Consider the following 22,290-nt stretch of genomic DNA (forward strand, 5'->3'; position numbering starts at 1 on the left):
GTCACTCTGGCCCCGGGCAGGATGCGGCGCCCGGCTCTGCTTCTCTGGGCCGTGTTTTCTTTAAGTGCACTCTACCTCCCAGCTGTGAATCACTGCGGTGAGGAGTTTCATTGTAACTACGGTAACAGGTTCAGGTTGTGTGGCTGTGGTCCCCAGGTGGGCACTGGTTAAGGACTGTGAGTGCCCGGTGTGCGTCCTGAGAGACTGAGACTGATCACCAGAAAGCAGACATCGTCAGAGCTGAGTGGGGGGATCCAGAGGAAAGGCCAGTCATCTAGAATCTCAAACTGACCGTGGAACGTGATGTTTGCGTGTCCCGTGTTATGAGTATGTTCTGTGCAGCCCTGAGGGTGATGCCTGTGAGCTTTGCACTTTCTATTTCTTAGAGTCAGTTTCTTCACAATTTTTTTTTTTTGTATTTTTCTGAAGCTGGAAACGGGGAGGCAGTCAGACAGACTCCTGCATGCGCCCGACTGGGATCCACCCGGCATGCCCACCAGGGGCAATGCTCTGCCCCTCTGGGGCGTTGCTCTGTTGCGACCAGAGCCACTCTAGCGCCTGAGGCAGAGGCCACGGAGCCATCCCCAGCGCCTGGGCCATCTTTGCTCCAATGGAGCCTTGGCTGCGGGAGGGGAAGAGAGAGACAGAGAGGGAAAGCACGGCGGAGGGGTGGAGAAGCAGATGGGCGCTTCTCCTGTGTGCCCTGGCCGGGAATCGAACCCGGGACTTCCGCACACCAGGCCGACGCTCTATCACTGAGCCAACTGGCCAGGGCCTTCACAATTTTTTTTAATGTTGCCATTGAAAGGCCGTGTAGTGGCCCCTCGTGCACCATTTTTTGCTCAAGTCCCACCTGTGGGACCCGCGTCCATAACAGACCGCGGTGCAGAGAGCACTGGTGGGGACTGTTCCTGGTGTCATGGGCTCAGGGGCCACGAGAGCTGACACTTCCCAGTGCGTCCCCACCGCCACCTGCCACAGGGGACAGGCCAGGCTCAGGCTGATATCACAAATTTAGGGAGAAAAATGTCTATAATGAATTCAGAAAAGGATTTTCAATCAGGCACAGCGCCCACCGGGAGTGCCAGAGACACGGTTGCCACAGAGCGTAACCGGCGGCAGTCGTGGTGTTGGTGCTCAGGTTTCCTCAGGGACTTCTGCAGAGAAGCCCGACCTGTGACTCCAGTCACCCAGAGTGCAGTGTCTGTGACCTGTGACCCTCTGCCAGAGCCCGTGGTGGGCCACGACACACAATTCTCCCCCACACGACACACGCGTTCTCCCCACACGACACGTGATGTCCCTCCAGGACCCCCCCATCCTGCACGGACATTGCCCTGTTCAGCCGTGTGCTCGTACCTATCGTTCTGTCTGGAGCGACACTGCAGTCACCGCTGTGCGGTGGGACTTTCAGCTCAGGGTGGTTCCATGGGGCCGCGGTACAGGGCTGCCGAGGACACTGGGTGGGGCCCCCCGGGTGGGGCCCCAAGCCTGTGGACTGTCCCTGTGGGGGGGGGGCAGGCTGAGCAGAGGGGTTTGAAGTCTGTCGGGATCCCAGTGGGAGACGTGGTCATCTGCCAGGGGAGGGTCTGTGGGTGGGGGCTGCAGGGAGAGGGGTGCAGACCCTGGAGGATGAGACGGGCGAGGCGGGAACAGCTCTTCCCCAAGCACCGGGGCCCCAGCGGAAGGTGGGGCGGGGCACAGGGGCCGGAGAAGCAGGAGACCGCTCCGCACTCAGAACGCCGGCGCCCGTGGACCCGGACTCCGCACTGCGCGTTCGAGCGCCCCCAGTGAGCGTGTCTGTGGCTTGTTGCAGCTGCTGGGCTCCAAGTTCACGGAGCTCCTGGAGGACTTCCACCTGTGGGCCTCCCTGCACAGCCGGCCGCCGGGCGGGGGCCTCCCGCTCACGCCGCGCCTCAGCGTGGCCTTCGCCCTGCTGTGCGCCCACGCCTGCCTCGCAGCCCTGGTCACGTCCGCAGGACATGCGCAGGTGGGACATCGTCCTGAATGCTGAGGCCCCAGACCCGTTGTGGGGCGCCCTCCCGACTCAGGAGTGAGCTGGGTTCGTGCTGCATGGAGGAGGCGACTGAGGGGAGGGTCCCCTGTGCTCGGGCCGCGGTGACGGGGCCGGCCAGGCGCTGGGGGTCTGGGGCGGCCCGATCAGCCTCGCGGACACCGTGGGAGGGCCACACCGCCTCAGGGAGGCTGGGGACAGCAGCCTGCAGTGCCCATGGAGATTGCGCCTGGCTTCTTTTAAAGTTGCCAGTTAGTTCAGATTTTGAAAATCCTCTGACACACTCACAACAGTTCCAATGCCTGGCCTTGGCTGAGGGACGACGTTTGCAATGGGCGGCTCTGGTCTCACTGTCTCCGCGAGTCAGAGATGAACGCTACATCCGGGCAGTTAGAGTGGAGGCTCCGCCTCTGCTGAGGACAGGTCACAGCACGGCCTGTGGGGTGGGGACAGGCAGTCCCACTCGCTCCTACAAGGGCCTCGAGACTGAGGGCGTGGTGCGGGGTCACCCTCACAGGTGGGTCTGGCTGTGCGTCCCCAGAGCTCCAGAGAGCAGAGTCCATGCCGTCCGAATAGAGGCCGGCAAGTTTTTTTTTAAAAAAAGAATAAGTCAGCAGAGTGTGTAGGATGGCAGTGACACCGTCTGGTTGAGGAGCAGGAAGGGGCAGCTGTGTCCACCAGGGACGAGGTCTGGCAGGTCACACGGTCACCAGACCTAAGGCTGGCCTCTCCTCCAAGGTGGACCGGTCGTCTGACCTTCTCTCTGCTTTCCTCTGTGTCGGGGACACACTGGGGACATTGATGTTTCTTGTCTCATTGTGACGAGTGTGAAACCGGCTTTGCACCTGGGCTGTTTGACGTCAGGCGGGTTCGAGCGGAAGGATTCGTTCGGGGGAGGAGCAGGGTTTCTGATGACTTTTCTGTTCCCACCCCTGCGACGGGCGGGCCGAGACTCGGGGACAGAGGACTCGGGGACAGAGGACTCGGGTGAAGTGCAGCACACGTGTCCACGAGGGCACGAGGGGTCACCACCGGCTGCACGGTCCCCAGTCGGACGGATGGACGGACGGACGGAGGGGGTGACGTGCGCTGTCGTCCCTGCAGCTCCCACTGGGCGTGGGCCCCGCCGCCATCCCTCTCGGCTCCTTCGGGACGGGCCTCCTGTGCGCCCTCCTGGCGTCCCCGGGGGCACAGCTGTTGTCGCTGCTCCTCAGGTTCAGCCAGGGACCCCTCACGTCGGCGCGGCTGGTCCTGGGCGGGGCCCCGGGGATGGCTGCCCTGAGTGGAGTCCTCGCTCTGCAGGACAGCGGCCGGCCCCGCCGCGCACAGCCAGGCTCGCCCCCGGGAGCCGCGCCGGCCGGGGCACCTCCGGGTAAGCCAGCCCCTGGGGAGCTGGGAGGGGTGTCTGGGAGGCTCTCACAGCAGCAGAGGGGCGCCGTCTGAATGGGGGGTCAGACTGTGCGCTCACCCCGTCCGGCCTGTCCACTGGGTGGATGCTGTGCGTCCTGCCTCCCGCCCGCTCTGTGCTTGTTAGGAGGGACGGGACGGGCGGCTTCGTCCGGCACGTTCACGAGACACGGTCAGTGTCCAGGCCCCACTGAGTGGCCGTGCCCTGCAGCACGCCCTGTGTCTCAGGCGGGCCCGTCCCATGGCAGGGAGGGTACTTCCCGAGGACAGCGCTCTCCCTGGGGCCCGCGCTCTGCGTCACAGTGGTGTCACTTTCTCCCAACCAGGCCCTGGTCCCTGCAGGACGCCAGCAGCTCGGACGACGTACAAGGTGGACACGGTTAGGCGGCTATTCTGGGAATTCTGACCGGAGGCTTCCTGGCACCCTCCCTTGGCTGCGGTCTGGCCACAAGTGGTCAGGTCCCGTCAGGTCCTGGGTGTGGTGGAGATGAGGAGCCCGTTGTACCGGCCAGAACCGGCCAGCGCAGGGGTCCTGCAGAGACAGGAGGCCGTCTCCAGGACGCCGGCCCGGGGCAGCTGTCCAGCAGAGGGCTGTCCAGGGACCTCAGTGAAGGGGGCAGAGTTTGGGAAGCCCCGTGTGCACAGGGAGTGACATTCTAGAGGCTGGGCTGACGGCCAGGGTGGGACGCAGTCGGTGGAAGAGAGGCTGTGCAGCAGAGGACGTGGGGGGCCGGGAGGCACTGCCCCCCGCTGATGCCCCTCATGCCAGGCCTTGGTCACACGTGTTTCAGTGTGACTTGTCCGTGGAAGCGTGCTGGGCACAAATGGTCTCATGCTTTCTGGTTAAGTCCCTGCTCTAAGTCCCTGCTCTCGCCCCCACGGTCCTGTCCCCACTGCTCTGGGCTGGAAGCCTGTCTGCAGGTCTGGGCAGCCGCTCCTCTTGGCTGCGAGGAGCCTGTCAGCGCCCCAGGGTCCCCACCACCCTCCGCCCCGGGTCTGCCCTGTGCCTCCCAGACACCCCCCCGCTGAGCACGAGGAGGTGGCCGGGCCATCTCCCCGGAGGTCACAGACGTGCTGCCTGGAGGGCTCTGTGCTCCGCGGGGCGCAGCCTCACCTCCTGGTCTTGTCTTTTCCGGCAGAGCACAGCGGGCGTCTCCTCTGGGAGTGCCCAGGCCCAGCGCGCGGGCAGCGGAGGTGAGACAGGCCATGCACACTCTGAGCTGGAGGCCTGGGGGGCGGCCCGGAGCCTGTGGTCTCCGAGCAGGAAGAGCGACCACTGCGTCCCTGGTCTGCGAGGTGATGGTGGTGGGTGTGCGCCCAGCTGGCTTCTTCCGGCCACGTCCTGCTTTGGCCTTCGGGGGAGCTGGGGATGGAGTGGGAGTTGGGTCATCTTGACTGAAGGTCCCGATCCAGGCCCGTCTGAACAGAGGCACCCGCTGTCCCTGGGGCCTGGTGGCTCTGCTGTGTACCTACAGGCTTGCTCCTGTCTTTCTTAACAGTCAGTGATAGACTCTTAACTTTCCCCTGAAGCTTCAAGTTTGTTGATGCAAATTAAAGTGAATGTCCACAGCTCCGACTGTGCCCTGAGCTCAGTGGGGGGCCAGTGGGGTGGGGGTGGAGGAGCACAGGGGCTGGTTCTCTGCAAAGGGGGTCCCCTGGGGGCAGCCGAGAGGGACTTGGTCTGCCGGAAGGCGCTGTCTGGGCCTGGCCTGGAGGCACATGGCTGCAGGACCCGGGGGGGCACAGACACGAGGAGGGGGTTCTCTGGGCTCCAGTTCCCTGAGCCCTTGAGCACCAGGTCCAGACAGCGGCCACAATCACCCTCTGTGGACAGTGGTGGCGAGGCACCTGCCAGTGGTCCAAGGAAGAGACCCAGGTGTTCATTTATGCCCAAAGCGGGAAAAAGTCGATGTCCAGTTCAGAACGACCGCCAGGCGGGAGGAAGTCTCTTACCTGCCCCTTCTCTTCTGGTCAGGCCTTCACCTGACGGGGGGAGCCTGCCCACCTTGGGGAGAGTCCGCTTCACTCACTGCAGGGACTCACGTGTCACCCTCAGCCAGGAACACCCTCCCAGATGCCCCCAGAGTAATGTCAGCTAAGTTTCTGGCCGACACAGAATTAACGACACGCTGTATGTGGATGGGAGTGGAGAGGTCCATGCACACACCGGCCCCGTCTTCTCCTCTTCAGCGCCCAGCCGTGCGTCTGGAGGACTCTCTGCGTCCCGGAGGCCGAGGACCCCCCGGCCGTGGCTGAGCTCCGTGGCGTGGGCCACCTGGGGGCTGCTCTCCGTGGCCTGCGGCTTGGGGACAGGATTTCTAGGATACAGGTGAGCTGTAAGATTTTTCCCAACACTCTGGTCCTTCGATGGCAAGTCTCCTGTTTATTGGGGAGGAAACTGCGTTTCTGGGAACTCGTGCAGTGTGGCCGGGGCGTGGCTCTGCACCTCGGCCCCCGCCGCCCCCCATGGCCAGCGGTGAAGGCGTTTCCTGCAGACCCCACAGGCGGCTGGGCCTGGCTGCTCCCGGGTGTTAGGAGAGGGCACAGGGCCCTCGCCCAGGCAGGGGCAGCCCAGCTGCAGAGCCCCCTAGAGGGTGCAGGGCCTGTCCCTGAGGTCACCTGTCATCTGAGGGACAGGGAATGACCCGTCCACTGTTGTCACCACCAAGCCGCCACCCCGTTCTTCTGTCTGCGCTTTCCTTTCTGTCCCCCCGAGCAGCTGCGGGGGGAGCTGACGTCCTCTCTGAGCGGGAAGGGGACCTCACCCCACCCCACCGCCATGTGCAGGCCGCTGTCAGCAGAGCGGGGCGCTGGGCAGGCGGCTGGGCTGACGGTGTGTCCCCTGTGCAGGTTCAGCCCCGCACAGTGTGGGCAGTGGCTGTACCTCCTGACCCTCTCTGTCACCTGCTGCGTCTTCGTCACCCAGCCTCTCATGGTCAGCAGCCGTCCGGTTTGGAGTCACTTCCCATTCTCGGGCCCAGGAGGGGTGGAGGGCCCCGTTTGGGGACATGTTACTACCCTCACAGCTTGGGGGGAAGGGTGGGAGGCAGGGCCGGGCTGTGCGTGGCCGTCAGCCTCCTCAGTCTTCACACCCACTGTTTGCCCAGGACACTGTGTTAGGGGGCCGTGCTGGGGGCAGGGGGCACTGCGCCTCGGTGCTGGGCTGTGCGGTCCAGGCTGGGAGGCAGGGCCAGCTGTGCGGGCAGGCGGTGTGGTGGTGGCCGTGGGGTCCAGGCTGGGAGGCAGGGCCAGCTGTGCGGGCAGGCAGTGCGGTGGTGGCCGTGGGGTCCAGGCTGGGAGGCAGGGCCAGCTGTGCGGGCAGGCGGTGTGGTGGTGGCCGTGGGGTCCAGGCTGGGAGGCAGGGCCAGCTGTGCGGGCAGGCGGTGCACTGGCTCTGCGATGTCCCGCGTCTCCTCCAGGTGGGCCTCCTGGCTCTGCGCTTTGCTTGGAAAAGGAGGGACGATGAGAGCTTCTTCACTGAGTCTCTACGAGAGGCCACCGAGGGCCTGGACGCAGAGCTGGAGGGACCCAGCGCCCACGCGCCCTGTGCCCCCAGCCGAAGCGACCCCAGCGGGCTGGGCACAGTGGAGAGAGTGAGGCTGAGTGGGGTGTGCGGGGGTCTCTGCACTCGAGAGCCACACTGGGGCCTCAGCCTGCACATCACGGCTGAGTCACGCTCTGACCTGTGGGGGTGTTTTTAGTTTCAGTTCCTATCACACGTGTGACCGGTGAACCCATGGGATCTGCCCGCTCACCTTCACCCCAGTCCCAAAGGGACCAGGCCGCAGGGAAAACCAGCTTATTAAAATCCCGAAGCAAATGAAAACCACAGTTCTTGACTGTGGTTTTGGAGAACTTGAGGCCATTTGCATTTTAATGAGCTCACAGAAAACTCCCTCCTCCCCTCCCTCCTCCCTCCCTCCCTCCTCCCCTCCCCTCTGTCTCCCTTCCTCCCCTCCCTCCCTCCTCTCCTCCCCTCCGTCCCTCCTCCTCTCCCCTCTCTCCCTCCATCCCTCCTCCCCTCCCCTCCCTCCCTCCTCCCCTCCCCTCCCTCCCTCCTCCCCTCCCCTCCCCTCCCTCCCTTCTCCCCTCCCCCCCGTCCCTCCTCCCCTTCCCTCCCTCCCTTCTCCCCTCCCCTCTGTCCCTCCTCCCCTCCCCTCCCTCCCTCTCCCCTCCCTCCCTCCCTCTTCCCTCCCTCCCTCTTCCCCTCCCCTCCCCTCCCTCCCTCCTCTCTCCCCTCCCTCCCTCCCCTCTCCTCTGTCCCTCCTCCCCTCCCCTTCCCTCCTCCCCCCTGCCTCCTCCTCCCTTCCCCCTCCCTCCCCCCTCCCTCTCCCCCTACTGCCTTCCACACCAGTTCCCTCTGGCTGTGGGGGTGACAAAAGGCAGAGCAGGTGTGCGGCCCCCACGAGGGAGCACTCAGGCTTGCTGCCAGCTCAGCACCTGTTTCCTGCGCGGCCCATGTGCTCGGGTGGGATGACTAGTAGCAGTTGTGACCACGGAAAACAAAGGTCGTTTCTTGCTAAGATGATACTTGAAAACAGCCTTCTACACGTGAGGGTCTCGGAAAGATCCGCCCTGTCGTGGCTGACGGCTAGTGTCCACCCTTCCCAGCCAGCAGCCGCCCAGCGGCCGGGTGTGGGGACCTACACCTGGAGATGCTCTCAGCCATGCCACCTCCCCGGGGTGGCCTCGTGCCCGGCTCCCAGCCCCAGGCGCCTGGCTCTCTCGTCCCACAGGTCTTGGCCGCACGACAGCGAGCTCGCCGCCTGTGCTGGGCGCGTCCGCCGTCCTCGGCACAGCTCAGGGCCCCCCGGGAGAGGATGAGAAGACAGATGCACGCCCAGGCCGCACTGAGGTGGGGCCACCCTGTCCAGCTGTCCTGGCAGAGCAGCCGCCGGCACGTGGGGGGGGTGCAGGCGGGATGCCGTGCTGGCCCCAACGCCTGCTCCGTGCCCCCGTACACGGGCTGCCGGGACCTGCCCGAGGCGCCTGGGCCCTTGCTCCACAGGGGTGTGTGTGGGTGCGGGAGCCACGGGATCAACACCTCTGCCTGGACATCGATCAAGCCAATGACAGTGTTTAGAAATCTTTTACTATTAAAACACACAGGCATGTTGTGGTGCTCAATGCAAAATCAGTGTGATTTTTTTTGGGGGGGGGGTAAGACACAGAAGTTAAGAAACACCACGGCACGGTCAGCCTGCCCAGCACAGCCCTCTGACAGGCTTCTCTGGGTGACACCTGCCCCCACCGCACTGTGCGGGGGGGGGGGGGCTGACCAGCGTCAGGAGCCTCACACGCGTAGCAGCTAAATCTTCCTCCGAGTGTCGGGGTCATCTGGGCGCCCTCACGTCCTGCCGATGCAGTTTGTCAGGGGTTTGAGGACTCCTGGAATCTCTCCCCGTGTGGTGCCGCTGAAGTGTGCTGCTGGCGAGGGCACCAGTCTCTCTGTGATCCCAGTCTGTGCCAACCTGAGTTCCTGGTGAGAGAGGGTCCCCAAGGGGGAGACAGTGAGAGGCTGCAGCACACAGAACCCCAGTAGAGACAGACCCGCCCGTGGGTTAAAGACACGGAGGAAGGGCCGTTACCACACTTCACCGTGTGCACAGACCAGATAAGAACTCGTGTGGGAGTCGGAATGTATTCGACAGGACTCGGCATTCCTTCACGGGGAACAAGCTCTCAGCAATCGAGGAATGAAACGGAATGTCCCCAGATTCATAGAGGGCGTCTGTGACGCTCTGCACCTGACCTCATACCTGATGGGCCACGGTGAGTCCTTACTGAGGTCAGAGACAAGCTGCCTGCTGACCCTCCCGCGGGACGTCCTGGCAAGGACGAGGGACAGGCTGATTGACCTGCGAGGAAGAGCGAACGGGGCTTGTTGGCAGGTGACACTGGTCTGCACAGAAGATCCCAAGCGGCCAGTGGGGACGACTCCAGGAGGGGAGGGGAGTGAGGAGGCCGCAGGGTCAGCGCAGCGTGAACCCAGTCCCGGCCCGGCCACAGAAGCCGGCGGCTGGCGTTGGAAACTGAAGCAGCGGTGACATTCACAGCAGCACCGAAGCACTTGGAGACACATCGAGGAAAACCTGCAGACTGTTTGCTGGGTGTCAGAACACTCGCCGAAGCTCTGGAGGACGGAGAGACGGCGTTCGCTGAGAGGAAAGCAGCGTCCTCAGGGAGTCCGTTCTTGCCAACGTGATCTCCAGATATCGGTGCAACCCCAGCCAAGCCCTGCAGGCATCTTTTCTTTCTTTTTTATTTAATGGATACTGACAAACTGATCCCAAAATTTACGAGGAAATCAGAGGAACTGTACTGGCCAGAGCCATTCTGGAAAAGAAAAACCAAGTCAGAGGGCTGACTCCGACCTCAGGACTTGCCAGAAGGCCCTGTAAGCAGGAGACTGGAGTGGTGATGGACACGGACCAGGGGCGGGCAGAGAGCCGGACAGGACGCACACCAGTGTGCCCGCCGACTTGGTGACCGGATCACAGAGGCAGCTCGTTTCAAACGTGGTGACAAAAATGGGTGTCGACGTGCAAATCACGAACCTCAACACGTACCTCACTCCTTATACGAAAGTTCCCACCCAGGGGTGTGAAAGCCGCATCCACTGAAAACACTTGGCTGGGTCCGCACACGGGGCCTGTGAAAATGCTCGTCTCAACCCCTTCCTTGCAGAGATCTGTGCGTGTGCGTCCTCACGCTGCTGCTGCATTGGCTCGTCGCCCACGGGGGGCCCTGTCAGGACAAGCACGCTCTCAACCACGCCATCCGGGATGCGTTCACCAGGTAGGACGTGAGGGTGAGGCTCTGGACCCGGGGCCACTGCCCTGAGAGTCCTGTGTCCACGCCTGGTGGACTTCCAGGGAAGGGCCTTGGCTCGGGGCTCCAGGCCGGGGTCCCTGCGTTCTGTTACTTTGAGCAAATCGAGGGGAAGGGAAGGGACAGCCCAGACCACCTCGTCCGCCACCTCGTGACATTTCACCAGGGAAGGCTTCCCTGCGTCCCACGTGGGGCGATGGAGAGACGGAGAGGCGGCCCCACCGTCCACAGGAGGCTCCTCCCCAGACTTCGGGTGCGGTCATCACCTCCCACTTTGGTAAACAGTGAAACAGCGATGGCAGTCGCCGGCTGTTGGACTCATGGTAAATGACCAGGGTCCAGCTGCTGGGAGACTCGCTCCGCCCCGCGGGTGGTCAGGTGTTCTCGCGTTTCCTCCCGTAAAAGCAGTGGACGCCGAGGCGGGTGGGCGGGGCCGAGCCGGGTGGGCGGGGCCGAGCGGGTGGGCGGGGCCGAGCGGGTGGGCGGGGCCGAGCCGGGAGGCGGAGCGGGACGTCTCCGTGCGCCGCCCACAGCCAGCCCGTGTCCTGTCGCACTCCTCTCCGCGGCACTCGGGGCGCCTTCCTGGGGCACCTCTGTCCGGGTTCGCGGTGCACTGGGGTGTCACCTGCCCCACACGTCACCCGTGGCTTTTGAAACAGCCTGGCCTCGGGTTCCGAAGTGTGTGACGCGCATTCACGTCGGGTCTTGACTGCGGACAGACGGGGGCGGGGACACCGTGCCCCCCCCTCACGGTTTCCAGACGAGACCTATGACCGTTCCTGCAGCTCTCCCGTGCTGAGGTCGTCTCCGGCTAGGGGCTCTGATGGACATCGCGCTTGCTGAGGTGTTTGGCGCAGACAGGTGGCTGGCACACCTATTTAACATTCTCTGTTACTTAAACACATTTGTTTCTATCATCTACAAGAGACAGGGTGACTGACACCCACCCAGATCACAGGAGTGGGTGTAGATTTAAGACCCACTAGCAGGTCCTGATGTCCAGTGCATGAGTCCAGTGTCCACCTGACTCAGTGACCCAGCCCCTCACGGGCGAGGGCTCGAGGGGGGGCCGCTTTCTGCCGGGGGGCCCCTGGGAACAGCGGTGACTCCACACGTACCCACTCTCCAGCGGGCAGTTTGTGCCGGCAGGTGGCGCTGTGTGCACAGCAAAGCCACCATCTGGGTGGTTCGCCCTGGACGGGGACCCTCAGCCTGAGGACGTTCTGGCCGTATTTGTTTACTTTTTATCCCCCATTCCGGAAGTCAGCGTGGCCTGACGTGTTCCTCATGGGCGTGTGCCGGTGGGCACTGGCCCCGTGCTGGGCAGGAGGCTGTGCAGGAGGCTGGGGGCTGCCCCTGGGTCCCCCTCGGACGCAGACCTCTCCGCAGACCCCCCACCGTCCCCCGGAGGATCAGGCCGGACCGTCCACAGCTGCTTAGGGTTTAGCACCTGCCAGCATCCTGGTGGAGGCACCAGAGCCGGGAGGGTGGATGGCGGTAGCCGGGCACCGGACCCCCAGCCCTCAGCTGGTGACCAGGCAGCCGGGATAGACCCTCTGACCCGGGTCTTTGTGCCCTCGTCTGTGCAGCGAGGTCATCGGGCTGCTCAGTTTCCTGTGCTTTAAGATAAAGTATATTATTGAATTCTTACACATTTAACTTTTATTTGAGGTCTTTTTGCATGCTTCATGAAGTTCCGAGTAAAGTGAACTACCACGTAGAGCAGCGATGCATGAGGCGGTCAGTGTGCCCACAGGCCCCGCGGGAGGAAGTGCAGTGTGGCCACTGGGTGGCTGAGCCTCTGTCGTGTTCAATTGCTGGGTCATTGTAGTGCGAGGCGTCCATGGGCTGTCTGTCTGCCCCATGGTCCCGGTGTGTGCAGGGCGGGGTGTCCGTGGGCTGTCTGTCTGCCCCATGTTCCCGGTGTGCACAGGGCGGGGTGTCCGTGGCTGTCTGTCTGCCCCATGCTCCCGGTGTGCGCAGAGCGGGGTGTCCATGGGCTGTCTGTCCGCCCCATGCTCCCGCTGTGCGCAGGGCGGGGTGTCCTTGGCTGTCTGTCTGCCCCATGCTCCCGCTGTGCGCAGGGCGGGGTGTCCTTGGCTGTCTGTCTGCCCCATGCTCCCGCTATGCGCAGGGCGAGGTGTCCTTGGCTGTCTGTCTGCCCCATGCTCCCAGTGTGTGCAGGGTGAGGCGTCCGTGGGCTGTCTGTCCGCCCCATGCTCCCGGTGTGCGCAGGGCGGGACGTCCGTGGGCTGTCTGTCTGCCCCATGCTCCCAGTGTGTGCAGGGCAGGGCGTCCGTGGGCTGTCTGTCTGCCCCATGCTCCCAGTGTGCGCAGGGCGGGACGTCCGTGGGCTGTCTGTCTGCCCCATGCTCCCAGTGTGTGCAGGGCGGGGTGTCCGTGGGCTGTCTGTCTGCCCCATGCTCCCGGTGTGCGCAGGGCGGGGCGGGAACCCTCAGCAGCCGGGACGTGTGGCGTGTGTCACTGTCACACTCAGTTCTTTCCAGATTCGGCTGCTTGACTGTCGCCCCGACAGGGAGCAGATGTTGGGGGTGATGTGTCCCACAAACTATGCAGACTCAGCTTGGCTGAAGGGCTGAGAAGGGCTGTGTCTATTTTGCAAGGATGAGGTCTCGGGGCATTTTGGTCCATAAATGGGAAGTGTCTGTCAGGGGACCTGCTTCCAGGCCAGGTCGTGGGCCTGAGCCGTGAGCATGACACCCGCCCGCCCACCCGTCCGTCCACTCTCACCCCTGACCGGGCGTGTGGACACTTGCAGGGCTGCAGCCGCCTCTCTCGGGCCTCCGTCAGGGTCACGGCTGTGTGCAGTGTTGTCCATGTGGGCAGGCGAGGCCGGGCCTGACCAAGCACAGCAGTGGGTTCTCTGGGGAGACAGCACGTGACGTTGGGTGACTCCCTGCTGTGTGCTGTGTGCTCCTGGCCCGTGCACCACCTCTGACCTCTCGGCCATCCGGGGGGCGGGGCTGCTGCTCTGGTTCTTCAGGTGGGGGAGGGTGACCGCTGTGGCCAGTGGGCAGTGGTGTGTCCAAAGCTGTGTGTCTGTCTGCGGCCCAGTTCCCTGTGCCGGCCCTGCACTGGCCCCAGCAGCCTCCACGCCCTTCCATCAGCCCAGGCCTGTGCCCGTCGGTCCTTGTCCTCAATGTCCCCCCAGAACACCCTCCCTCAGACGTCCCTGGGGTCACGCTCCACGGCCTTCCGTCTCTGCTGCCCATCACTCATGGTGAGGGGCTCCGTGGCCACTTGAATGAGACCCCCCCCCGCCCACTCCTGATTAGTTTTCTCTCCTCGATTTCGTCACCGTGTTTCCGCCTTTGTTTGTGGTGTGTCCCCACCAGGGCGAGGGCTCGACTGTGTCCCCAGCACCCGGAGGAGGGCCCGCAGGTCACTTGCTGACAAGGCCCCGAGCAGTGGGACCGTCGGAGGGGTGGACCCACCGCTCTGTCCTCTCCCGGCTGCTGAGGGGCCACGTGGGTGCAGCTCCCTGACCTCGTCCGGCAGACGGCCTGCAGTTCCTGCCCAGGACAAGGACCTTTCTGTTTATCTCTCGGGTAGGAGCCCCGAGGACTCCGCCAGCAGCCCGACCAGCGTGGACGCCTGGTGGGACTGGAGCCTGACCACCCTGCTGGACGGCCTGTACCCGGACAGCGTGCACACAGCCGGCCCGCCGGACGCTCAGGTGGGCTCCCCTCAGCTCCCGACCGTCCCGTCCACCCAGAGCTCCCCCGGCTCCCGACCGTCCCGTCCACCCAGAGCTCCCCCGGCTCCCGACCGTCCCGTCCACCCAGAGCTCCCCCGGCTACCGACCGTCCCGTCCACCCAGAGCTCCCCCGGCTCCCGACCGTCCCGTCCACCCAGAGCTCCCCCGGCTCCCGACCGTCCCGTCCACCCAGAGCTCCCCCGGCTCCCGACCGTCCCGTCCACCCAGAGCTCCCCCGGCTCCCGACCGTCCCGTCCACCCAGAGTTCCCCCGGCTCCTGACCGTCCCGTCCACTCAGAGTTCCCCCGGCTCCTGACTGTCCTGTCCACTCAGAGTTCCCCCGGCTCCTGTCCCGTCCACTCAGAGCTCCCCCGGCTCCTGACTGTCCCGTCCACTCAGAGCTCCCCCGGCTCCTGACTGTCCCGTCCACTCAGAGCTCCCCCGGCTCCTGACTGTCCCGTCCACTCAGAGTTCCCCCGGCTCCTGACTGTCCCGTCCACTCAGAGCTCCCCCGGCTCCTGACTGTCCCGTCCACTCAGAGTTCCCCCGGCTCCTGACTGTCCCGTCCACTCAGAGCTCCCCCGGTTCCGGCCTGTCCCGTCTACTCAGAGCTCCCCCGGCTCCTGACTGTCCCGTCCACTCAGAGCTCCCCCGGCTCCTGACTGTCCCGTCCACTCAGAGCTCCCCCGGTTCCGGCCTGTCCTGTCTACTCAGAGCTCCCCCGGCTCCTGACTGTCCCGTCCACTCAGAGCTCCCCCGGCTCCTGACTGTCCCGTCCACTCAGAGTTCCCCCGGCTCCTGACTGTCCCGTCCACTCAGAGCTCCCCCGGTTCCGGCCTGTCCCGTCTACTCAGAGCTCCCCCAGCTCCTGACTGTCCCGTCCACTCAGAGCTCCCCCGGCTCCTGACTGTCCCGTCCACTCAGAGTTCCCCCGGCTCCTGACTGTCCCGTCCACTCAGAGCTCCCCCGGTTCCGGCCTGTCCTGTCTACTCAGAGCTCCCCCGGCTCCTGACTGTCCCGTCCACTCAGAGTTCCCCCGGCTCCGGCCTGTCCTGTCCACTCACAGGAGCCGCTCTCAAGGGGCAGGGTTGTCAGGAGTCCTGAGCCCTGCAGTGTCGCTGGGTTCTGGGGTGAGGGCGGGGCGGGCGGTGAGACTGGCACGTCCACGGGGGGGGGGGTGCGCATGGCCCCCAGGCATCCTGCCCTCTGTGCCCCCACACCCCTGCCCCGCCCTCACCCCCTGGCTGCACACACTTCCCCAGGTCCCCACAGGGCAGGCGGGGCTGGGCACAGGATGCGGTTGGTCCACAGGGCCGTGGACAGATGCGTGTGGAAGGCTTTTTCAAAATGCAGCGTGCCGTGACACGGACCGGGGACCCAGGACAGAGGAGCAAATAGCTGGGGTGGGGCTTGGGAAGGGCCCAGAGCAAGGCGGCTCGTCCGAGTGCTGAAGGAGGCCTAGCAGTGACCGTGCACCTCGTGTACTGACTGTGGTCCTCGCTTCTCTCCTGTTTTCTGCCTTAACAAAGACAACACTGTCCCACCTTCCTCAGACCCAGCAGCTCTCATCCACTGCGGCTGCGGCCGGGGGCTGCCTGGCCCGACTCGGACACTGTGGGGAGACAGAGGGGCCGTCCTGGTTGGGACGAAGCCCGGGAGGTGCGGCCGTCTCTCTTAGGACCTTGGTCAAGTCCCTAGAATGTTTAAGGGGAAGTGCAAGGTTGGGCCTCTAGCTCTCTGATTGGGGGTTCGGGCCAAGCCCCCTGTCTGCGGGGTGAGCAGGCTGCAGGCCCACAGCATGCCCGGTGTCTCCCCCCTTGCAGCCCAGAGCACTGGGAGGAAAGAGCTACCTGGTCGGCCCGGCGGTCATTAAACAGCTGCAAGTCCCTGCCGGCCGTTCCTGCGAGGTCAGGAGCTTTCTCTCTCTTTACTGCTAAAAGCACGTCGGGTGGGAACAGCCTGGGGCCTGTGGGCAGGAACCAGCCGGCTGTTTGCACCGTCTCTGGGAGCTGGGCTGTGGTCTGGATGGTGGGTGCCGGGCTCGGGGCAGCTGGGGCCTCGGCCTCCCTCCCTCTCCCCCCTGAGCGTGCCGCCCGTCCTGGCATCCGTGCCAACCAGAGCACGTCTGTCTGAGTGTGTAAAACTGGGACGTCACGTATCTCGTCCTAACGGGAGGGGGGTGTGAAGACGGCACACTGTCCCCGTCCCCTGTCCCGTCCGTGACGGAGGCTCTCGATGTCCTGGCTCTGACGGGGGTCACTGCAGGGCCAGCCTTTCCACGGGGGTCTGTCTGGTCCTGGAGCTTGAGCTGGAGCCCAGGGGACACACAGGGGCTTGGAGGGGCCGGGCCCTGTGTCAGGTCAGTGGGTGAGGGGCCAAGCCCTGTGTCAGGTCAGTGGGTGTTCCCATGCACGGCCCGGCGCGGACACCCCAGGGTGCAGGGTGGATGTTAGGATGTACGTCTAACTCCTGCTCTGGCCTGGTTTGGGGGGCAGCCTCCCAGGCCTCTTTCAGCACGTCCCGAAGACTCGCTGCGTCACCCCAAAGCTGGAGGCGCCGACACCCCCTCTGTGACAGACACAGAGACCCGCGTAGTGGCCCCGAGTGACCCCAGGGCTTGCAGGGAGGACTGTGAGCTCAGCCTGGGCAGGACCAGGTCAGTGTGATGGGGGGTCCATGTGTCCATGCTTCCTGCCCATTGTTCTAGCACGGCAGGCTGGACGTGGGGGCACCATGCCCCCTGGGGAGCCCGGGCTCGTTACTGCTGTGGAATGATGGGAGCTGCTCACGCGGCCACGGGGTCAGCCTGGGCAGGAGCAGGACGCCTGGCCACCAAGGGCACTAGAAGGACAGCAGGGGTCAGCCTGGGCAGGAGCAGGACGCCTGACCTCCAAGGGCACTAGAAGGACAGCAGGGGTCAGCCTGGGCAGGAGCAGGACGCCTGACCCCCAAGGGCACTAGAAGGACAGCAGGGGTCAGCCTGGGCAGGAGCAGGACGCCTGACCCCCAAGGGCACTAGAAGGACAGCAGGGTCAGCCTGGGCAGAAGCAGGACGCCTGTCCACCAAGGGCACTAGAAGGACAGCAGGGTCAGCCTGGGCAGGAGCAGGACACCGTCCACCAAGAGCACTAGAAGGACAGCAGGGGTCAGCCTGGGCAGGAGCAGGACACCGTCCACCAAGAGCACTAGAAAGACAGCAGGGGTCAGCCTGGGCAGGAGCAGGACGCCCGTCCACCAAGGGCACTAGAAGGACAAGCAGGCTCCTTCAGGATCTGCCGGGAGCCGACAGGCACGGAACCTCACGGACCTTCGCCGTGCGCTCAGTGGGGTGAGCCCAGAGCAGCAGCGGACCCCCCGTAAGGGTGTGTGGGGGATGGAGGCTCCAGCAGAATTGGTAGCCAGGTCGCAGCCACAGCCCGCGGTCAGCTGGCCTAGCCTGTCCTGTGGGTCCCACGGGCCCCCGTGCACCCCCAGGCCTGAGCTGCAGCAGGAAGCTCTGGTCAGCTGACCGCCGTGGGCAGTATGTGCGGTGAGAGTGTCCACTGAGTGGCAGCAAGCAGGGGATGTGTTCCTCATCAGTTAGTCGTGCAGACAGCAAAGGTGGCTCCTTCCTGCCGACGGGGCCAGCGGCAGAGACGGTGAGAGTCCAGAGTCCCGCGGCAGACGTGGCGCTGTTCCCCGAGCTGGACCCTGGGAAGGGGAAGGCCACCCATCTCCAGGGTCCCCTCGGCCTGGGGTCCCGTCTGGGCAAGGAGAGAGGGCGGTGGGTCTTACTAGGAGCCGGAAGACACGGAAGGCCGCCTGTCTGTCCCATGAACGCAGAGGTCAGCACGGCCCGCCGGACGCCTCCCCGCACGGCCTCCCCGCACGGCCTCCCCGCCCTCTGACGCCCGTGCTTGGCAGGTCGGCCGCCCGCACAGCGCTGACCAGCCTCCGCGCCCGCCGCTGGGTCCACAGCAGCACCCGGGCCGTGTCCGTGCACTTCGTCCTGTACAACCCGCCGACCCGCCTCTTCTCCAGCGTGGCCCTGAGTGGGCAGCTGCTCCCGGCCGGCGGCCTCGCCCTCTCCGCTCAGGTGGAGTCCCTCACCATCTTCCGCAGCGACTCCGCCCCACGGTACCAGCTGCTGCTTCCCCAGGTGAGCTCGCCAGCCATGCCCCCCTCACCCGCCATGCCCGGCACACAGCGGGCAGCCCGCTGGCTGCGGCACAGGATAGGGAGGACCCCGTGGGGACCCGGCACGTCCGTGTGGCTGGTGCACACACAGAGCACTCAGGGTGCAGAGGTCAGCGCGGGGGCTTGGGACTGAGACCCAGATCCTCTCCAGCTCTCTGCTGGGGCTGCCAGGACAGGTGCCAGCCACGGGGGGGGGGGGCTCAGCCTGCAAACACCAACGGCCCCCAGTGCTGGAGGCTGAGTCCAAGGTCAGGGTGCCGGCCAGGATGCCGCTGACCCCCTGCTCCTGGTCCGCACGCTCCACCGTCTCCCTGTGTCCTCGTGCAGGGGGCAGAGTGGTCGCTTCCCCTTCCCAGGACACTCAGCCCGTCTCCGGGGCTCACCCCCACCGAGACCCCGCCAGACCATTTCCACTTCTTAGAGCCCCATCTCCGGACAGCCAGGCTGGGGGCAGCGCTCCCACGTGTGAGCCGGGGCGCACAGACCTTCAGCACTGGGGTTGGCAGGTGGAATGTGTCTGTGCAGTTTCTGAGCAGCGGAAGGTACTGGAAGTCAGCCTGCACTTCTCCTCACGGACGTTGCTGACTCTGCCTGTGTTTCGCTTTCCTGGTGCAGAGAGTGAGACCCGCTGTCGTCCCGGGAGGGGCACACTTTGCTGGGGGTGGGGGCTCTAGACTCCAGGAACCGCTGGTGACACGGTCCCGTCGGGGGTGGACCTCAGAGCTGGCTTGGGGGTGGGACGGGCAGGAGAACAGTCCCCTCAGCAGGTGAGGCGCTCAGCTGTCATCAAGAGACGTCACTCCTGTGCAGTTTCCAAGAGTAAAATTCATGCAAACTTCGTGAGGGAGAAGGATCCCCAAAGAGGCTTTTTTAGCTTGAAAGTTTTAACTGGCAGGGTCCACTGGGGTTCTGCAAGGCTGCCGTGACCTCAGACGGGTCCGTCCCTCTGGTGTGAGCACCGTCCCCTCCTGTCCTCGTGGACGAGTGAATAAATAGGGGAGGTGACGAGCGGGTGAGGTCCTCGTAGGGGAGTGCAGGGTGGGCGAGGCCACCGTCAACGGTGAGGTAGCCATCAACAGGACTTGAAGAAATTCTCATGTACAGGAGCTTTCCAAGGTTTCACTCGGCCAAGGAAACTGATGACAGTTCGTATATTTTCCAAACACATGAGAGCTCTTCCTTGAGCATCACGGGGGAGGATGGGGACCCGGCGTGGCTGTCAGGAGACCCAGCGTGCTGGGCAAGACTCACAGGACGGGGCTTCCAGACAGCAGCCCATCCCGAGCTCACGTGGGGCCCTGCGGCCCTGGGGCAGGGTCTGAGTGCTGGTGGGCGAAGAGGTACAAACTATCCTGGGGCCTGAGACCAAGGTGACCTCAGGCTCTGCAGGGCCAGGGGCTACTCTAATCGCGTCCACCCCTGGGAGCCGGGCAGGAGTTTTAAGCTTCGCACAACAATTTATGGGAACTTTTTTTTTTCTGAAGTGAGAAGCAGGGAGGCAGAGAGACAGACTCCCGCATGTGCTGGACCGGGATCCACCGGCATGCCCACCAGGGGGCGATGCTCTGCAGTAATCAGAGCCATTCTAGCGCCTGGGGCAGAGGCCAAGGAGCCATCCCCAGTGCCCGGGCCATCTTTGCTCCAATGGAGCCTCGGCTGCGGGAGGGGAAGAGAGAGACAGAGAGGGAGGAGAGGGGGAGGGGTGGAGAAGCAGATGGGCGCCTCTCCTGTGTGCCCTGGCTGGGAATCGAACCCAGGACTCCCGCACGCCAGGCCGACACTCTACCACTGAGCCAACCGGCCAGGGCCTGTGGGAACTTCCACCGTCTGTTGTTTCTCCCCCTCAGCTGGGCTTCCTGGTGCTCCTCCTGACCCGGCTCTGCGTCCAGCTCCGTGGCCTGGCTGAGAAGGGCGTCTGCAGCTACTGGCGGAAGCCCAGGAACTGGCTGGAGGTAGCCCCTGCCGTGTCCCGCACACACTCACCACCACTTGTGTAAAGATGGCACACCAGCTAGTCTGGCTTTTTGACGTCCGGCTGTGTCAGTGCCTAGTGGCCCGAGGTTGGTGTCGTCTGTGCTGCGCCTCGGGGCCGCAGGCCAGTCTGATGCCTCTCTCTGCACCGCAGCTGCCCGTGGCCGCCGTGGGCCTGGCCTGGTACGCAGCCTCCGGACACCTGCTCTCTCTGGCTGAGGAGGCAGCTGACCAGCTCCACCAGGGACACCTGCGAGGCTTCGTGGACCTCAGTCACCTGGCGGCCTGGAGTCGGGTACGTCGGGCTTTGTGGCCACACGGGCGGACCTGCTCTGTGACGCTGCCCGGAGGAAGAGCTCCGACGGGTTCTGGAAGGTTCCATTCCAGGGAGTCGTCTCATATTGAGGGACAGCTGTGGCTGTGGCTGTGGTGCTCCCGCACGCCCAGGGCCCAGCAGCACCACACGCCCCCACGCACAGCCCTCAGTGTGAACACGCCTGCACCCCCCCCATAACCCGCGTGGCACCCTGACCCCTGTGCTCTGCCGCAGAGGGCGCGCTGGCTGCAGGGGACCCTCTCCTTCCTCCTGACCCTGAACGGCGTCCGTCTGCTCGGCCTCCAGCGCACAGCGGGGTCCTGCCCCACGGCCTGCCGCGCTCCCTCGGGCCTCTTCGTGCCAGCGGTGAGTCCTCCGTCGCCCCAGGAAACCCACAGACTCAGTGTGCCCCCCCCAGGGCCCTCTCTCGAGGGGGGGGGGACCGCCCGGAGCCGTGGCAGCTGGCGTCAGAGCCCCGTGTCGGCGGCCGCGTGACGCATCTTGGGCGTTGACAGTCGCTCCGCCCTGTGCTCCCTGGGGTACCATGTCATAAGTGTCGGAGCAGCGCCTGGCCTGCCCCCTCCCTCACGTCACACCTGTCTCGGTGGGGGGGGGGGGGAGGCAACGTGTATCCTGGGCCCCTGACGCCGCCCGAGGCTCCCGGGCCAAGTCCCTGGTCTGTGACCACAGCCCCACGGAACTAACAGGAACCCAGTGAGAGCGGGATCTCTCTTCCCCATCCTTCCCTGAGGGGTTCGTTTACTGAGCCCTGGGGGTGCCCGGAGTAGAGATGAGACAGGTGCCCCCCAGCAAAGCTCGGTGTGGATTGCAGGGAGGAGGGGGCGCTGGTGGGAGGAGGCAGGGAGAGAGTGGGGTGCAGGACAGGGAGAGAGTGGGGTGCAGGACAGGGAGAGAGTGGGGTGCAGGACAGGGAGAGAGTGGGGTGCAGGGACTGAGCACTGGGGTGGGAGAGGGACCGAGCCGGAGTGGGTGGGGTCTGGGGAGGGACCGGCATTCGGGGCTGCGTCCTGACCCCTGGATGACCGATCCACAATCCACAGCCGCTTCTCTGCGCTTGTCCTTGTTTTAAAGAGTGCAGGGGCCCCGCCTGGGTCCAGGGCTCTCGGACCCAGTGCACGAGGTCAACGTCGTGGGGTTTCTCCCGCAGCTGGTAGGCCTGCTGGTGCTGGCTGCCCTCCCCCGCCTGCGTGGAAGTCCACTCCTCACCCCGGCGCCCCCGGCTGGCTCCTGTGCGGACGCCGTCCCCTGGCTGCTGTTCCGTCCTCTGGGGAGCGGCCAGCAGGAGGTGTTCCTCGGTCTCCCCACGTCCGGCCGGTGGGCCGCGGCCGGGTGCTGCGCGGCCCTGCTCACAGCAGTGACCGTTCTGCGGTTCGGACTGGTATGTGCCCCGCCCTGGACTGTGAGGTCAGGGTTTGCTGGTGTTTCACCCTCTGCGAGGAGTGAAATGCCTCCGCGCTCACCTGCTGGCCTAAGGTCGTGGTCACGCTCCCCAAGGCTGACCCCTCCGGCACTGGGCAGGGCTGAACCCTGTCAGCGTGACAGCTTCAGCCAGAAGGCCAGTCACTCCGGGTGCCGCCTCCTCCAGGGAGCCTCCCAGCAGCGCTGAGCCACCCCACCCCCGCCCCCGCCCTGCAGGCTGCCTCTCGCCCTTTGTCCGTCTCCCAGCGTGTCGTGTGTCACTGCGTCCGCCAGCCTGCCTGGGGCCTGGTGTCCAGGTCCAGGACGGAGTAGCAATGGTTCTCCACGTCCACCCTTCTGCTGACCTGCCACTGCGAGCCTAGTCGCACAAGCACACACACGCGTGCGTGCACCCGGCTCACACTCAGCCTCTGGCTT

At 64.9% G+C, this 22,290-nt stretch overlaps 1 protein-coding gene across 1 annotated transcript in view; it reads left to right on the top strand.

Moving 5' to 3' along the window:
* The window catches only part of PKD1L1 (polycystin 1 like 1, transient receptor potential channel interacting), an 84,815-nt gene that overhangs the window by 50,798 nt on the left and 11,727 nt on the right, over window positions 1-22,290 (top strand). Inside the window, exons 35-51 of the mRNA XM_066240378.1 lie at window positions 1,817-1,990; window positions 3,119-3,386; window positions 3,748-3,791; window positions 4,561-4,717; window positions 5,612-5,750; window positions 6,272-6,356; window positions 6,841-7,014; window positions 8,158-8,276; window positions 10,109-10,219; window positions 13,826-13,949; window positions 15,794-15,877; window positions 16,466-16,626; window positions 17,874-18,108; window positions 19,994-20,098; window positions 20,272-20,412; window positions 20,668-20,799; window positions 21,602-21,832. Of these exons, the coding sequence (XP_066096475.1) occupies window positions 1,817-1,990; window positions 3,119-3,386; window positions 3,748-3,791; window positions 4,561-4,717; window positions 5,612-5,750; window positions 6,272-6,356; window positions 6,841-7,014; window positions 8,158-8,276; window positions 10,109-10,219; window positions 13,826-13,949; window positions 15,794-15,877; window positions 16,466-16,626; window positions 17,874-18,108; window positions 19,994-20,098; window positions 20,272-20,412; window positions 20,668-20,799; window positions 21,602-21,832 (2,484 nt within the window). The remainder of the gene's footprint in view (window positions 1-1,816; window positions 1,991-3,118; window positions 3,387-3,747; window positions 3,792-4,560; window positions 4,718-5,611; window positions 5,751-6,271; window positions 6,357-6,840; window positions 7,015-8,157; window positions 8,277-10,108; window positions 10,220-13,825; window positions 13,950-15,793; window positions 15,878-16,465; window positions 16,627-17,873; window positions 18,109-19,993; window positions 20,099-20,271; window positions 20,413-20,667; window positions 20,800-21,601; window positions 21,833-22,290) is intronic.

Source organism: Saccopteryx bilineata, chromosome 7 (genome assembly GCF_036850765.1).
Source record: "Saccopteryx bilineata isolate mSacBil1 chromosome 7, mSacBil1_pri_phased_curated, whole genome shotgun sequence".
In the NCBI taxonomy this organism is placed as follows: Eukaryota; Metazoa; Chordata; class Mammalia; order Chiroptera; family Emballonuridae; genus Saccopteryx; species Saccopteryx bilineata.